This window comes from Fistularia commersonii, chromosome 15, assembly GCF_037954325.1.
Source record: "Fistularia commersonii isolate RoL2024-O1a breed Wild chromosome 15, RoL_Fcom_v1.0, whole genome shotgun sequence".
NCBI lineage: Eukaryota > Metazoa > Chordata > Actinopteri > Syngnathiformes > Fistulariidae > Fistularia > Fistularia commersonii.
This window is the reverse complement of record NC_141298.1, coordinates 5,292,551-5,310,979: the sequence shown is the minus strand read 5'-3', so window position 1 is coordinate 5,310,979 and position 18,429 is coordinate 5,292,551. Positions and strand designations below refer to the sequence as shown.

Sequence of the window (18,429 nt, the reverse complement as noted above, 5' to 3'; positions counted from 1 at the left end):
ACCGTTACACTTTCCCCTTACTAGGTATCGTAACTTCGACCAGCCTCATCGCTTCTATGTTGCTGATGTGTACACAGACCTGACACCGCTCAGCAAGTTTCCTTCACCAGAATATGAGACTTTTGCAGAATACTACAAAACTAAGTACAACCTGGACCTGTCTAATCTTAACCAGCCACTCCTGGATGTAGACCACACATCCTCCAGGTGAGCTCCAGCTATGTTCTGTATTGTATAGCAATGTGTGATGACTGAAGGCTGAGTTAACATCCTTCCTCTCAAGTAAGATAAGATCAGATAAACTTCATTGATCCCCATAGGGGAAATTCCTTTGTCACAGCAGTATAACAGTTCTAATGTCACAAAGAAAAACAGGAAATAAAAATAAAAGTGTCTACTCTACAAAACTGCTTTGGATGTTTTTGGAAACATTTTAGTAAATCTGTGATGAAGTATGATTTGTAGGAATTTGTGGAAACCACATTGTCATGTACAGTTTATTAAGCTTTGTGATAATGGAACTTAGAATAGGTAATTTTAGATAGTATTAAAGTTGTTTTATTTTTGTGCCCCTAGACTGAATCTGTTAACCCCTCGCCACCTGAACCAGAAAGGCAAAGCTCTGCCTCTCAGTAGTGCTGAGAAAAGGAAGGCAAAGTGGGAGAGTCTACAGAATAAACAGGTAGTGTCTTCTTTCCAAGGTTTACAATAAAAGCCCACGAATATCATGTTCTAGCAACTGAAGTTTTTTGCCAGGCATTTTGTCCCAAATCCAACATGTTTCATCCCTCTCAGACCATCTTGGCCAGCTGCTATAATAAGATTTTACAAGTACAGTGACCTGGAGGACTGAGAATCTTCATAGGCACTGAAGAAGATCATGATGTTGAGCTTTTGTTAAAAGGAGGCATTATCCAGAGGCAAATGGCTAAGCGTCTGCCTAGCCTTAGCTCCTGTTGTCGATTTATTTAAGAACTGTTTTCAACATGAACTGCAAACCTGAAATCTATGTCTTTGAATTTATGAGTTTATCATGCACCTTGATCAAAGGAAAGTACCCTCTCTTGATGAAATGTAATATTTTTACAAGAAACACCAATGATGCATAACAACAGCGATTACAACATCTAACTGCAGAAATACGGGTAATTTGCATCGTTTATTGGCATTCAAAACCTGCTATCAATGCAGTGTAATATTCGAATAGCATCCTACATTATCCACTTGAATGGAATTAAGAGCCCACTTGTTTAGCTCCCATTGTCTACTCAAATTTGTTTTAGGTTTGTTCAATTTTCATCTCGAACACTTATAAATGAATCATCACTTTTTTGTAACAGGGACCTTCGCTGAATAAATATAAAGTAATTATCAAGTCAGTATTTGTACTTTCTGGTCTGTATCTGATATGACTTGGTATTAATGTGTTAACAGCAGATGATTGTTCAAATTAATTATAATAAACTTTTTTTTTGTTTATGTATTGAAATATTGTATTGCTATGTATCCCCTGACTCTCTACAACTTGTGTTGTACTTGTCAGATTCTGGTTCCAGAGCTGTGTGCCATTCACCCAATCCCTGCTTCTCTGTGGAGGAAAGCAGTGTGTCTGCCTAGCATCCTCTACCGCCTCCACTGCCTCCTGACAGCTGAGGAGCTCAGATCCCAGACTGCCAGTGAAGCTGGAGTGGGCACCCAGACCCTCCCTCCTGACTTCAGGTGTCAATAATTTAGTCCATACAATGCAACTAAACTTCGCTTTTGTGGGCCTTAACTAGAAAGCAATATAAAGTCCCCAAAAGGTCTTTGAGAAGGGTCGGTAGTTCAGTTAAGTGTAAAAAATTGTCATTTTCTAGCTCCGAATCTGGATTAACAGAAACAGCCCGTGGGTCGTTGTTCCTTATTTTATTGTTTCCATACTTATTTGCAATGTAAGGCAATTTGTATTTAAAAAGATGGTATTACCCTCAGGATTGGTATCAAGTATGATTACAAAGTTTGGCGGGGCCCAGCATGTTTTCTATTTCAATTACGAGGACAATTGCTCTAAAAACTACTGAACCGCCTATGTGTATATCATATAATATACAATGAAGCTGTCTAGCCTTGTTTACAAATTATGCATCATAAATTAGATATATTTCTACAATAAACTGTAAAACAGGCTGTTGATGGCTGAATAGATAATGCAGTTAGGGTAAAGACCAGCCCTTTCCCAATCCTAAATATGCCACATCCATATGGCTAGGTGATTTAAGTTATCGCAGATAAATTCACATCAACACAGATATCAATTTGACCCTGAGACATGATGTACCAGCACACATCATCTTATTGTGGTACTAGCACCTTAAAATGGCATGTTTGTGATCAATTCTGATTCAAATCTGATCTCATTCTATGTGGAAGGTATCCAAACCTGGACTTTGGTTGGAAGAGATCCATTGATAGCAAAACCTTCATCTCCTCATCTGAGTCCTGCAGTGAGGATGGTGATGGTCAATGCAAGCACGGATTGACTGATTCCAATTCCTGGACACTTCCTGACCGTCACCACTCTTCCCAGTCTGGAGATACAACCTGCACTAAGAACCTTACAAATGGCACTGCCATCATCACCAACTGTGGCGACGAGGGCTACCAAGAAGGCGAGCACCTTCACCAACATGACAATTGCCAATGCTCCCAGCCCAACTCCCCTGGACTGCAGAGCCCTGAATCAATGCAAACCACTACCTCAGTTCATGTGCAGCCCTCTCACAGCTTGAAGAAGCCCAGCACCAGTCCTCCACAGCCTAGTGATGAATGTACACCAGGGAGGACCTCAGACAACACAAAGAAAGCTACCTCAGTCTGCAGCCAGGCAGACACGGGTCCCACTGCTGAAACAGCACCTTGTATCCACCTTGTAGCTGTCTCCAAGCCCAGCGCAGAGGCAGGAGACTCCCCCAAAAGCCTGGGACCCAACCCGGGCCTTATCCTGCAGGCCTTGACCCTATCAAATGCTAGTGACGGCTTCAACCTTGAGCGGCTAGAGATGCTCGGCGACTCTTTCCTTAAACATGCCATCACCACGTACTTGTTTTGCACCTATCCTGACGCACACGAAGGCAGACTCAGCTATATGCGAAGCAAGAAGGTGAGGCACATTTACTTATAAAGGAAACCTTGGCTGTCATTCTTCCTTTGTAACACTTCCACTGGCTTTTCAACCCTTTATTATATTGAACAGTATTGGCAAAAAAAAAATCAAGATGATGGTCCTTGGTATTTTTGTCATCAAAACAAAATTACGACCGCTTGCCAATAGTTACTGAAGGAGAAAAAATGCTGATAAGAGTTTGATTTATACATATGGCATCAGAGCTCAGTGGCTCTGAATTTGGAGAGAAAATATGTCTCCATTTGCTTGAGAAATGTTTTACATCATATTTTACCTGCGATGTGTCCCTGTTTTTAAATGTAATGTGAGAGAACACTAATCATATACAAACACGTTAGTTTGTCATTATCAGATGATTAACTGGTGATATTAAAGCTGTCTTCTCTTGTGCTTCCCACCTCTGCCTGCGCACTTCCTAGGTAAGCAACTGTAATCTGTACCGCTTAGGGAAGAAGAAGGGACTGCCCAGCAGGATGGTAGTATCCATCTTTGACCCCCCAGTCAACTGGCTGCCTCCTGGCTATGTGGTCAATCAAGACAAGAGCAGCACTGACAAACTGGATTCAGAGGAGGTCAGTGGTTTTCATGCCACTAGAGGGCAGACAGAGTTCACCTTCCTAGGAAACGTTTGGATTTGAAACCTCATAAATACTAAATCTAGGCACAACTGTGATCCACAATGCACGTTTAGGCACAAAATTTGTTAAGTGCTGTGATTATTTGTGAAGAATTTATGCTAATTTGGTAAACTGCAAGCTGTTCATGTTTCTCCATTTGTCATCAACAAGGACTTTGATAAAACCATTTTATATGTAATCAGTCATCATATCGATTTGTAAGAAACAAAGCTTAATGAAATACTTGTACTTTAAAGTTTCAGTTCAATGTGAACAATTGAATGTCATAAATTCCAGTAAAAGCACGAGACTTAATCCCCATGACCTATCCAAACTCTGTATTACTGCAGTAAATTTTAGAAAAGTAATAACTTTTCCAGGTTCTTCAGTGCATCATACATTTTTCAGTTACTAGCAAATGCAGATAAAAAGCCAATATATGTAATTTATTTATTTCAAATTTCAGTGCCATTCTTTGTAATAGGAAAATATTATTGTGTGCTCAACATTCATGGATTTTGGAATGTTATGATTACTAAAGGCTTGTTCAAATGTCACACCATAAATCTGAGAACCTATCAGGCACAAATAATCTTCTTTTATCAATTCTGCTATTCACTGCAAAGACTTTGCCAGTCAACCAAAACATCAGTTGACAATGAAAGCGAACTGCACTTAAAAGACTTGCGTATTTTGTTGTTTGATATTCGTATGCACAAATCTGTTTTTCACTACTAAGGCCTTTATTGATGACACTCCTTATCAGGTTTTTCTGGTCATCAATTCCTTTAAATGGTTGCCAATTCTGGGTTGGATACTGTATTTAATACTCCTATGTACCAAATTGTAACGGGAGCACTCTTGCCCACATGCATACAGGTACATTCACCAGCTATGCTTCCCCATTCTTTCCCCATTTGTGGGTGTGGGTGTTTCTATTATACTTAAGGAAAATATGAGACTGAGATTGTGTTGGGTTTTTTTTTGTTTTTTTTTTTAGTTGGAAATGCGTAATAATGAACTGTTTTAGCTTATTAATGAAGTTTTGATTTATTTACATTTGTCATTAGGTGATGGATTTTATTGTGTTTTTGACAGATAAATGCTGTATTATTTGTTAAAATACAGCACCTGTTTAAAAAAAGTAAAGGGGATAGGCCAAATATTTTCTTTACATGCATCCTTTGTAGAGGCATTTGAGAGATATAGACTGGATATAGTTTTGACACATTGAACCAAATACAACCTAACCTATCTGACAGGTTCAGCAAGCTGATTGATTGGATTTTGAGTTTTGTCTCGTTGATACCGTAGACATACTCACTTGTGATTATAGCTTTCTGTTTCAAAGTGATGTCTTCCTCACAAACTGTTATTTTTTTAACACTGATTCAGCTGCATATTTGATTTCCATTTTAGCCTGTCTTTCCCTCGCTCACTTTGTCTTTTTCACAGTGAAAATAACAGTCAATACCAGCTAAAGCGCCGCTGTTTGAATGCAATTTACACTGCTTTATTGATTGGAGAAGGGGAGAAGTGCGCATTTTATCTTTGTTTAATGGCAATGGGGCCTGATTATCTTTATCAAATGCAAGACAGTTATTTCGAAATATGACTGGATTAACCCTCATACCTGTTCTGAGGATGGACCCCAAACATGTCTACTGAGATTTGCGGTTTATGGATGATCGACTATTTCTGTGTTTCTACAAACGGGCCATTTTAATTGGTCACAACTTTTGTATTACAACTGTATTGTTATAAAGGACTGTTTCCAACCATAGTCAACGAGTAGCTTTACTCTGAGTCATAGGCTTGGTTTGGCAGCACTGACGCTGCTCTGAAGGGTGAAACTCAGCATCTTAACCACAAGTCATGTTGGAACATCTCAAAGAGGAAGGCTCATTTTGACAGATACTCAAATACCTAATTTGGCCAATTCTTGATGATATCAATTTTGTTTTGTTCCTGGTTGCATTGTGAATGAAATAAAATTAGATTTGAAAGGTTTTACAAAGGATTGTGGAAGAAATCCATACGCTAAGTTTGACTTTTCATTCACTTCAGTTTTTTCATTTTATTTATTTATTTCGTCTTTAGCTAGGCATTGAGCATTATGTAATTACGCATGCTTTGCAATGTCAGATTTCCCTGTGATACAAATATTCATTTTCAGAACTTGGCTGTCTGTGATTTTTTTGATTGTCTGATGAATTGAAAATCAGTAATCAGGTATTTGCCAAAGCACAGATCTGTCTCTTATGTTTTCAAAAATTATTACATCAGAATAGTGTAGATAATAGAATTAAATAATTGAAACAAAGAAAATTGCAAATGGTCCTCTCATTTCAAGCCACAGAAATTTTTTATTTGCCAATCTTAACATTACACGTCCGGAGAGGAGGAAGGCGTGTTTGGAAGTAGAGAGAGAAGAGTCTGGGGAAAGAAACTGGGACTGAGAGTAGGTTCTTGAATATCGGGGCTATGACAGGAAAAGGTAGAGTTGGTCAAATGACGCAGAGAAGGAAGGTGGATATACTGTGAGTCCAGGAGACCAGATGGAAAGGTAGTAAGGCTAGAAGCTTAGGAGCAGGCTTTTAAGTTGCACCATCATGGTACTGACAGGAAGAGAAATGGAGTAGGAGTTATCTTGAAGAAGGAGTTTGTTAGGAATGTTCTGGAGGTGAAAAGAATGTCAGATGTATGAGTCTGAAACTGGAAATTGAATGTGTGATGCTGAATGCAGTTAGTGGCTATGTCCCGCAGGTGGGATGTGAGTTTGAGGAGAAGTAGTCCTGGAATAATCTAGATGAAGTGATACAGAATATCCCCAGAGATGAGAGTGGTAATTGGTGCAGATGCCAATGGGCATCTTGGTCCAGGCAATAGAGGGGATAAAGAAGCGATGGGACGATTTGGCATACAAGATAGGACACAGAGGGACAGATGCTGGTAGACTTTGCAAAAAGGATGGAAAAGGCTGTAGTGAACACTTTTCCAGAAAAGACAGGATTATAGGGTAACTTATAAGAGGGGAGGTAGGACCATGCAGGTGGACTACATTTTGTATAGACAAGGTAACCTGAAAGATCAGTGACTGCCAAGAAGTTGTACGTTAGTGTAGCCAGACCGCATAGGATGGTGGTTAGTAGGATGTGTCTGGTGACAAGGAAGATCAAGAGGATAAAGGCAGAGCAGAGGACAAAGGAGAGGAATGAAAGTTAGTCGCAGCAAGACAGAGTATATGTGTGTGAATAAGAGGAACCCGGGTAGAACCGTGAGGCTACAGGAAGTGGAGATCAAGAAGTTGGAGGATTTCAAGTGCTTGGGGTCAACAGTCCAGAGCAGCAGGGAGTGCAGAAAAGAGGTGAAGACACAGGTTCAAGCAGCCTGGAATGGGAGGAGAAAAGTGTCATTTGTACTTTGTGATGGAACACTATCTGCCAGAATGAAAGGAAAGTTTACAAGACAGTGGAGAGACTAGGATGCTGTATGGCCTAGAAACAGTGACAATGATGAAAAGACAGGAGGCAGAGCTAGAGGTTGCAGAGATGACGGTGTTAAGGTTCTCTTTGGGAGTGACCAGTATGGATAGGATCAGGTATGAGTCTATCAGAGGAACAGCACATATTAGATGCTTTGGAGAGAAGGTCAGAGAAGCCATACTGGCAGGCAGGAGGTCTCAAGGAAGACAAAGGAAAAGACGTAAGGACATAGTGAAAGAGGATATGAAGTTAGTTGGTGTTAGAGAGGAGGATACAGAGAATAGGGTTAGATGGAGAAGGTTGATTCACTATTGTGACCCCTGAAAGGAAAATCCAAAAGAAGAAGAAGAAGCATTACGTGTCCTTCAATGTGATGCAACCTTTCAATGTCAATGCTGAAATAACATTGCGTAGCCGAGTTTGACCTGCAAGAGAACACTTTGATATTGTCCTTCATCGATAATCAATAACATTGTGTGCTACCCTCTGTACCAGAAACAGCTAAATGAGTGCAAATCTAGCTGCATTTGTTGATAGACAAAGCTGACGTACTCTATTGTCACTGCAATGAGTTTGTATTTCAAAACTTTTTACCACAGCCGATCAAGGGAGAAAAAAAGACTTCAAAGCGTAATCAACCAGCCAATATACTAAGTCTAGTTGTTTTACTTGTTTATAGAGATCATGATATGCATTTGTTGACATTGAGCAAATCTACTGTTTTTATTCATTTATTTTTTTGTTGAAATGCTAACCCTCATTTGGTGGTGACAAACTCTTCGATGAGTATACTTTTACTGCTAAACCCACATCAAAGAATGCAACAACAGGCATTGAAAAGGAGTTGCCTTGATCCCCAATAGAGATTACTGTACTGTAAAAATATATTTACAGCTGATTCAGAAATTTTTAGTTGTATGAGATTGCTAAAATCTCTTCTATTTCTATGCATCACCCAGGGCAAAGAGGAGCTTCTTGCCAACGGGCGTTCTGGGAATGAGTATGATGAAGAGGACGAGGAGGGTGAAGAAGTGGATGAAGATGGTGATCTGATGTTGAAGGATGAGCCAAAGGATGAGGTCAATGTGGAGGATGACTTGGAATACTACAAAGAACATATAAAGTTCATTGACAACATGCTGTTGGGATCTGGAGCGTTTGGCAAGAAGATCTCTCTGAGCGGCTTTCCTCCCACTCTCAACCCGACCCCAGGCCCGGCACCCTCCATGGAGACCCCATATGAATGGAAAGCCCCCAAGAAGCCCCTCTATCCCACCACAACTCACTATCCCTCTGAGACCACCAGCACTGGACCCATGGCTGAGGAGTTTGACTACAGCTCATGGGATGCCATGTGCTACCTGGACCCCAGCAAGGCTGGTGAGGAGGACGATTTTGTGGTGGGCTTTTGGAATCCATCAGAGGAGAACTGTGGTGCTGAGCTTGGAAAGCAGTCAATCTCCTACGACCTGCACACGGAGCAGTGCATCGCTGACAAGAGCATAGCTGACTGTGTGGAAGCTCTTCTGGGCTGTTACCTGACCAGCTGTGGCGAGAGAGCTGCTCAAATGTTCTTGTGCTCTTTGGGCCTCAAGGTGAGCTGCTCAATCACTTAATACGGTACAACTTCATTACGTTAGTTTGGTTTTGAAGTGACAGCTGTAGCCATGGTTTTAATTATATTTATTCTGATTTGAATTAACAACATGTTGTCTTAATGGCCTGCCCTTCAATCCAAAAACCATAGGTTTGCTGTTATCCTTCAATAGAAGCATACATGTCTTCAACAAAGAAGATGGTTGCCGGCATTTTAGCAGTATTAAAATACAAGACATGAAAGATCATAGCTGAGAAGAGAAGCAATAGTTTGAATCAGTTGTTTATCACTTCACAACAATGTTTTTTTTGAAACCCAAATCTGGTACAGTTTTGCTTTACTTAGTTATGTCTTATCTTGTCATGGCTCTATACCAACATTGTCCAATAAATTAACACGTTGCTGCTTCACTTCATCTGTAAACGCACTCCAGGCTCTGTTAGACTGCTTTGAAATCAGTGTTAGTTGGCAGTGTGTATCTGAACAGGTGTCTGATGTAAGCTGACTTTATTTGCAGGGGGTTGAGACATTGAACTTAACTGGTATGCCTAAAGTTGCACCTGATGAAGCTTGTTTGGTGGACCAGACATTTGCGCCATCTAAAACCAAGATTATACAGAATTAAAAATCATTGAATTGAAAACACAATGTCAGAGATGGTGGTTTTCTCCCCTAGAGTCACTCCTTAAAATCTTATCCCTCTTTTAAATTTTTACAAAGCAGTGTATTGGCTACGTCTACCTCAACCATCTGGCAAAGTAACTAGTTTGATCAAGTGACTTGAATTACTCTTAAAATCTTCATTAATCATGCAATGCTTCCTTGCCCTATGATGTAAGGGGGAATAGTGTTTACTGATTACTTTTAACACTTTAATTTTATTGCATCAGTGAGAAGGAAGAATACAAATACAAAATTGCCAGTCAAATGTGCTAGGTGGGAAAATGCTATTAAAGTAGGCTTTTATTGTCCTGTAAAACTCAAAATTATTCAGACTTTTATACAAGTAGACCACATACAATACAAGTAGATAGTAGAACAAAGCCTCTGTCTTAAACTTAAAGACCTGTGAAATAATGTTTCCTATTTATTTGTTGTTGTTGTCACAGGTGTTACCATTGGAGCAAGACACCCTGACGGATTCAGATTTGCTCAGCCCTCCAACTACAGCAGTTGACCATTCCTATGGTTGGCTGAAGATCCCACCCCGCTGCATGCTGGACCATCCAGATGCAGAGCAAACCCTCAACCACCTCATATCTGGCTTTGAGAACTTTGAAAAAAAGATCAACTACACTTTCCAGAACAAGGCTTATCTCCTCCAAGCCTTTACCCATGCTTCCTACCATTATAACACCATCACAGGTAAGAAAGGGTTTCATGCCCGACTGGGCTGTGGATGGGGCCTGTGAAACATTTTTTTATCTAGCACCTGTTGCACTATTGTAGTAGCTCAGAATATTCCCTTATATCCCTACATGACAAAAAACTGAAGCAGAAGTCCCTTAAGTCAAGAAGACCAAAAGTATTTTTTGGAGAAATCGTGGAGCAAGAAGTCCTAGTTTTTCAAAGTTGATCTTGGTAGTGTTACAGCCATTATCACCTACTTGTTTACTTAGTCATCTGTGGGCATGCAGAGATTTGATACTCAGCTAAAAGTTACTAAATGAAGTAGAATATTTCTGAGGGTGCAAATGTCTTCTTTGTGAAATTACATTAAGTTGCATTAATGTGGTAAAACCAATATCCAATTAGCATTCTGAAAGTATTCCGTTACTAATACTACACTTTTGAATATCTGTGCATGGATGGGCTCAGCAAAACAATCTCATACCCCAATAGTGAGATGATGTGTCTGATATACTTCTTACTGTCCTCAGATTGTTACCAGCGATTGGAGTTCCTTGGTGATGCAATTCTAGACTACCTCATAACAAAGCACCTTTATGAAGACCCACGTCAGCACTCCCCTGGCGTGCTGACTGACCTCCGCTCGGCACTTGTCAACAACACCATCTTTGCCTCTCTGGCTGTCAAGTATGACTACCACAAGTACTTCAAGGCCATCTCGCCCGAGCTTTTCCATGTCATCGATGACTTTGTGCAGTTTCAGCTTGAAAAGAACGAGATGCAAGGCATGGACTCTGAGGTGAATCCCACAGCTGGCATACCATCTACTGACCAACCAAGCCTTGTAGCTAGAAATCTAATCTTTGCTGTTCTTTCTTAAAGTAATAGCATTCATACAAGATCTACCCAAATAACAAGGCCTGTCAGATTCTGTGAATCTGTTTCACATTCAGTGATTTCAGTCCTGAAGAGAAAATGCATTTGGCTTTAATTTGCCTTGAAATGCCTATCTCGGCACCAGATCTCCCCTCATTCTGCTTGAGAGGTACTTTTCATGCCTTCGGGACAGCAGGCACATTCATAAACACACTGAGAGAAATAAAGGCATGGGCTGCTGTAATGTGGCCCCATTTTAATCTTCACTACTCATCAAATTACATAATACTCATTTAAATACATAAAGATGGTTCAAATAAGTTATGTCAGTACATTTGCTGCTAGTGAAAGGTGTTCGTGGAGAACATCGCTATTCTCATATTTGACATTTAATGGGCATGGTCATTTCATCAGATTGACTTGTTTATTCTTTTGAGACCTGAGTTGAGACTTACATCAAATATGCAAAGAAAAATAGAATGACAAAACCGTTAGCATCCATTTTAATTTTCAATGAAGCTCGGCTAATGTGAAAGGAAGTTTCCATATTTGTCTAACAACTTAAGCAAAATTGAAGAAAAATTAAGAATATTATTTTTTTAGTAATACAATGTAGATTTTAAGAGTATTATTTCTCAAGTTCTTATGTAGTGGTCTAAACTCGGTCTGTATTCCTCAAAATACTTCAAGTATGGGTTTTGCCAAAGTCACAGTCAGCTCGATAATCCTTCGGTTTGAAATGTCTTAGATTTTTTGTACCCCTCTTCTCTTCAGGGGTTGCCACAGGGAATCATCTGCCTCCAGCTAACTCTCTTTGGCATTTGCTTCTCTCACACCAACTAGCATCACATCCTCTTTCACTACATCTATAAATCTCTCTTTGGTCGTCCTCGAGGCCTCCTGCTGGGTTGTTCCAATTTCATCTTTCAACGTTGTGCACTATTCCTCCTTTCTGGCCTCTTGGACTTTATCTCGAAAACAAGTGCTATCTCTCAGATGGACTCATTCTTGATCCTATCCTTCCCAGTCACTCCCAAAGAGAGCCTGAACATCCTCATCTCTACTACCTCGAGCTCTGCCTCCAGTCTATTTCTCAATGCCACGGTCTCTAAACCAGACAACATGGCTTATCTCACCTCCGTCTCGTACACATCCCCATATCTTCACAGGTATATCATTGGGACCAACTGCATTTCCACCGGAGGTTACCCACCATCATCATTGAACATCACACCTTCAATATTTAGCTTCAGACTCATCACTTTGACATTCTTTTTTTACTCCAGAACTTTCTCGATAAAGCATCTCTTCAACATAACTCCTACTCCATTTCTCTCTCCATCAATACAATGATAGAACAACTTAAGTCCTCCTTCCAGGCCTCCTCCTGTTCTCCTGGACACACTGCCACCCTCATTTACATCATCGTCAACCAGTGATCCAGGTTTTCCTGTCACCGTCCCATAAAAAGTCCCTCAACTCTTGTCATTCCTTTTTTCTGCCTTTAGATAACCCTTCCACCTGACATTTTCATTACATCTTAGATCAACTCCCAATTTAACAAGTGTTGATTCGTTGACTTTAATGGAAGTCTTTTGAAACAGATGCATATGATGCAGAACTGAAAAGATTTTGGTGCAGTTTGCCAGTGTTAAGTGCTGGCAGCACAACAGAGGAGAGTCAGATTCTGTGTCTGATCTCCCTTCCAACATTTGCAAGAGTCTTTGCATGACCATGTTTTCATTGTGTGATTTCAAATATACAAATTAAAAATCATAGCCACTTCAACAGAGAATAAACCAGATAGAAGCAAGAGCCCCATGAAATCAGGAATAATATTTTGTTACATTACCATTTTTCTGACAAGCACACAGAGGAAAATACATCAAGCTTGTGTTTGTTGTGCAAAAATCTCAGTTAAACTGATACTGCATTCATAATACTACCGGAAGCCCAGTTTTGTTAAAACAGCAATCCCCTTCCAATCTTGTTTTCTCAGCATTTTCTTCTTTAAAATGGTAAATCTTTCACTATGCCAGTCTGTGTTTAGTACACATGGTGTGTCATGTTGTGTCTGGAGTGAATCATGGGTTCAATAGGATATGGCATTCCTTTGCAGTTTTTCATGGGAAGTGCTTGATTTTCTGTCTGCAAAAACATTTTTTCTTTGTGGTATGGACAGAAAAATACTCCGATCTTTTCATTATCTGGATTTTGAACATGACTCCCACAGGTTACTGTCTGAAGTTTGTTAAATTTCACCCAATATATTTTTTTCCTCAGTCTCATTGTTGTGTGCTGTCATTGTATCTCCTAAAAAGAATGTGGTCTCGTTCCCAGCTGCGACGGTCTGAAGAAGATGAAGAAAAGGAGGAAGACATTGAGGTTCCTAAGGCCATGGGAGATATCTTTGAGTCGCTAGCTGGAGCAATTTACATGGACAGCAGGATGTCATTGGAGACAGTGTGGCAAGTTTATTATCCAATGATGAGGCCACTTATAGGTGAGGACCACTGAGGCATTTAACTTGAACACATTCAACATTATTTATCAGTTATGGTTGCATGATTAATGAAAGTTTGAAGATGTCTGTGAGAAAAAAAAATCATTATTCTAACTTTTACCTTGTAGAAAAATTCTCTGCTAATGTGCCACGCTCTCCAGTAAGGGAGCTGCTCGAGATGGAACCAGAAACTGCCAAATTCAGGTTGGAGCACAGTTCTCATATAGAGTTTTCTTGCACATACTCTAAAACAGAGAAAAGCATATCTTATATCTAATAAAATCAATCATTGAAGAATATCATAAAGCCTCTTATCCATGGCAGTTCCAAAAACACATAGCAAAATATCAAATCAGAATAGGAATGCTGACATACCGAACCACCTTTGGTAGGATATAAAACCACGTGGGTCATGAAGCAAGAATGTTTGGCAGCCAGACCTGGTTCGGAGTATAGTTTTACAAAAACACTGACCAAATTCCCAAGCAATTACGAATGAAATGATGAGGGGTGCTGAGTGTGCATATCTGTTGTGGTGTTAGTGTTATGCATCGCAATTTATCAGATTGTACATCTGCAAAGTCAGAATGCATGTAATATAAGGCAGTCCCTTATTAGTCCGTCTTGCAATGTGGCTTTTCGTTTTGAAGATCGCTGATTTCTCACCAGTTGGTGATATAATATTGTTTCGTGTATGTAACTGACATGACGTATAATTTTTTTTTATAGCCCTGCAGAAAGAACCTATGATGGCAAGGTCCGTGTGACGGTGGAGGTCGTCGGGAAGGGCAAGTTCAAAGGAGTTGGCCGTAGTTACCGGATCGCCAAGTCAGCAGCGGCCCGACGAGCTCTGCGCAGCCTCAAAGCCAATCAACCTCAGGTCCAAAACATCTGAGCTCCTCCGCTGAGCTCTCAGAATTAGCACCTAAGCTATTGAAGTTAAGGAGAAAACACAGCGTTTGCTCCCAACACGGCGCAATGCCAGCCCTGTATCTTCAGCCTGCGATGGCACAACTAAGGCAGCCAGGGAACACTGTGTGGAGATGCAACAGGAGAAGCAGACTGATCTCACAACAAATTTCACATCAGATCTTTTACTTTCTTTTTGTTCCTTTTGCGCAAACACAATCTTTTCTTTCTCTCTTTGCTTTGTTTAATCATGAGTGCTTTATTAACATTTAGCAAAGTGTTATAAAAAAAAAAAAAGGTCAGGTCACAATGTCTATTCCTCACTGTTGTTTTTTTTTCCTTCTTTGTTAACCTCTGTGTCAGTGAGATGAGGCTTATGCTTATTGTGTAGTATTAGATTGTACATAGTTCAATCGAAAAATCAAAGTATGTAGGAAGGAGCGAAAAAAAAAACAAACAAACGCTAAACTCCTCAGCCTGTGCACTAGTGCCAGTCAGTTTTAAAGCATTTTTTTTAACGCTAACGGTAGACATGGCTAACAGATACCACTGGAGCAAAAGTCTGGTGTCTGAATTCTGTCTTGAAATGGTATTCGTAATCATTTTTGCACTTAGTCCATTAGGGTCTTTTGAGAATTCTGTGGTCACATTGACACCAAAATTATATAGGTAGCAAGATATATAAATATATATTAAAATATGAGATACATGTATGATATTCTTGGCCTTAAATGCTAAGGCTCACCCTCATATCCTGCAAAATGGATAGGAATTTCAACATTCCCAGTTACTGTAATTTAAACTAGTTTTTAACCGCACTTGAGGTTGCATGTTCTTGTAGCTTATGTATAAACCATGACAACTGGATGACTTCTTTAAATGTTCTAAATCTATAGATATATCTAGAGTGTGTGCGAGCAAGATTAGATGTATATGGTATTATCTTGGTGATTTGGTTTCAAAAGTTTTGATACTAAGAATAGCTGGAGTTGTGACTCAATTGTTGCGCACTAAAAAAAATGTCTTTCCACGGAGCAAATCATCCAGTTTTGATAATAGAGAAAGACATATCACATGTACAATATGCTGCAGACTTTTCTACAAATTGGATACTTGTTTAAGACGCACAGAATCTTTTCTGATACTGTCTTTATGAAGAAAAAAAAAAGGCCAATTCATTTCAACATGCTCATGTTCCTCACATCCCATACCTACCAAAGCTAGAGCAGATGTGACACTATGAGTTTGCGAGATTCCTGGGGATAAGGATACCAGCCTTTTTTTGTGTGCGTTTTCTGTTCTTTTAAAATGTGCTTCTTGCTAAATGTTTTTTCCTTATCAGTAAGCCCTTTTTCCACTTGAATACCTCAGTTAATTGCATGCATTTCCTTGTCTTTTTTTTCTTTTTGTTTTGGTGCTATGTTTTTTGTATGAAGCTTGAATTTCTCATCTTTTTTTGCACTGTAACTGTAATACCTCTTTATTTGACTTTTTTGGGGAAATCTGTTTAATTGCGTTGTCCTTTTATCAGCCATCAAGCTGTCGAGGAGAGCTGCATTGTTTTATATTCTGGGTAAAGGCAACAGGATGTGATGGGTGTAAAAGCTTGTACAGGTAATCAGATTGCACTCCTGAAGGAACAGATCAGAAGAAAAATGTGTTTAATATCTATTCAATTAGCGGTAGAGGAGATACTTGGCTGTTTAGATCATAAGCGGTGCAAGTAGTCTAGTAATCCAACCCACCAGTTTTCTACCTCCCAGCACTTATGTCAATTTCTAGGTCCATTTGCAGTATAATTCAGCATCATCTGTGTCATGTCATATATCTAGTTGTCTGATTCTTGTCTTGATTTGACAGGCCCGGACTTTGTTATTGTCCCTTGGTTTAAAGATGAAGTAACCGCAGTGCCTTTTCTACTGAAGGTCATCTTTACATTCTTACTTGGGGACTGTGGTTTGAAGAGTTAAAAATAGCACCAAAGAGATGCAGGGCTTCCATAACACATAAGCAGAGTTGATCACAACTATTCGTAGAGGTCTGCAAGTGTGTTTTGCCAACGCATGCATACTCAGTATTCTGATATTGGCTTCATTATAAATCTTGGAAGGCGTTTAATACAAGCAAAAGTCATCACCAGCCATTCAAAACTGATCAAATCTTGCATTTCCTGCCTTAAGAACAGCCAATTTTGAAGGCGGCATGGTTATGCAGAAGGGAATAGTTCAACTCCAAGGCTTTTCTGAAAAAAGGCTTTGTGGCTGAGTCCAGTGACAAGTCAGCAGCTTTGTGTGGTTACAGATGGACCTTTTGTGCAGGAGCCAAAGGTTTAATTCCCACTTGTAACTCTTACCTGTAATTTCTGAATTGTGAGTTTCACCCTTTTTGACTAACTGTATGATTTTTTTATTTGTTTGTCCAAATATTTTAAAAACTTTCAGGCAACAAAATTCGGTTAAGGCAGTGTTACTCCATGGTCATCTGTAGTAAAATAGAAACCTTCAGAATGTCAACCTCATATTACAAAGGCGCCCTTGGAAAGCTTTTAAGTCTAATTTCTCCTGTTTGCTATTGAGGTTTTCTCCATGTTGCAATAGAGTAGCCACTAAGGGTGTTTTTTTTTTCTGTTGGGCCCTCTCAGTCCACCAATTTCAGAGCAATTAGACAACATTTTTTGTGGATGTGTGAACACTCCCAAGTGAAGTCATACCCCTTCTTTTTCTCAGCTTTTAAGACTTAAGTACAAAGTCCTGCTTAGATTTTTGCTGTTTGCTTTTTTGTTTTTTATTGCTGATGGAAAGAGGGTGGAAAGCAAATCACAATTGAGGTGGACCAGAAAAAGAAGTGAATGCTCCAAAGGAAACTCGCAACATAGAGCAATTATAACTGATTCTGTTTTGAGAAGTTTTCACTTGGTCCTTTCAAAAAGGACTCTTTGAAAATGGCCTAAATCTGTGTGATAACTGTATAGCTTGGAAATCACATAAAAGATAATCGTATATCAGTTCCTCTTTGTTTGTTCAAATCAACTGTTGATTTGAAATCAGCATCATCTGCCAATCGCTGATTTCTTCTCTGTCTTTGGGTGCCATATTCTCAGTCTTCTGGTCCCACCGATGTGAACATGTAAATGTATTTGTGAAAATGTTTTTCGGATTTACATGGGGGAAAGGGGTTAAACGTCAGTCATGGAGTAGATTTGATCTGTTCCTATCAAATGGAGTGCAATCTGTCATTACTTCCCTAACAGGTGCCTGAACCAGTAGTCTGCCCGTAAAGACTCCAAACCCTGGTCCTTCAGTCACGCACCTTCCAACTTACAGCTGTGTCAACTCTTCTTCTGGCTCCACACTAATATTCTGCAAGACTCTGGTGAGGGATGACTTTAAAAAAAAAAGAAAAAGAAAATGAAAGAAAGAGGAAAAAAAAGAATGTGAAATTACTCATACGGTGCCACAACCCACTCATTTTGTCTGTGACTGATTGAAATAAGGATTGCAAACAAATCTTGTCAGCTGGAAGTGGCATCAGCATCCACCAACTTCATATGTGTTTGCTTTTTCTTTGTTTTGTATGGATTGGGGGGGTCAAGTGTGTTGAAGTTTAGGTAGTCTGTTGTTGTTCAGCATTGACTACGTTTTTCTCATACTGGCAGATTGTGTGTGTGTGTGTCTGTGTGTGTATGTGTGCGCACATGCATGCACGTGTGCACATGCATGCGTGTGTGTGTGTGTGTGTGTGTGTGTGTGTGTGTGTGTGTGTGTGTGTGTGTGTGTGTGTGTGTGTGTGTGTGTGTGTGTGTGTGTGTGTGTGTGTGTGTGTGTGTGTGTGTTCTTTTTGTACATGTAGCACAATTGAGCATTGCACTTGGGCGCCATACTTTACCTCATGTCAGCGTGTGAAAGGGAGTGAAAGATGGAGGGAAAAAA

General features: G+C 39.8%; 1 protein-coding gene across 2 annotated transcripts in view; it reads left to right on the top strand.

The window, feature by feature from the left end:
- dicer1 (dicer 1, ribonuclease type III) overlaps nucleotides 1–14,626 on the top strand; it is a 31,435-nt gene extending 16,809 nt beyond the window's left edge. For both annotated transcript variants that reach the window (XM_086160237.1, XM_086160236.1), the window contains 11 exons: nucleotides 25–207; nucleotides 577–682; nucleotides 1,544–1,719; nucleotides 2,410–3,139; nucleotides 3,583–3,735; nucleotides 8,225–8,860; nucleotides 9,972–10,227; nucleotides 10,743–11,011; nucleotides 13,429–13,591; nucleotides 13,720–13,795; nucleotides 14,321–14,626. In XM_086160237.1, the coding sequence (XP_086016363.1) occupies nucleotides 25–207; nucleotides 577–682; nucleotides 1,544–1,719; nucleotides 2,410–3,139; nucleotides 3,583–3,735; nucleotides 8,225–8,860; nucleotides 9,972–10,227; nucleotides 10,743–11,011; nucleotides 13,429–13,591; nucleotides 13,720–13,795; nucleotides 14,321–14,486 (2,914 nt within the window). In that variant the 3' untranslated portion in view covers nucleotides 14,487–14,626. The remainder of the gene's footprint in view (nucleotides 1–24; nucleotides 208–576; nucleotides 683–1,543; nucleotides 1,720–2,409; nucleotides 3,140–3,582; nucleotides 3,736–8,224; nucleotides 8,861–9,971; nucleotides 10,228–10,742; nucleotides 11,012–13,428; nucleotides 13,592–13,719; nucleotides 13,796–14,320) is intronic.
- Nucleotides 14,627–18,429: the final 3,803 nt, after the last annotated feature.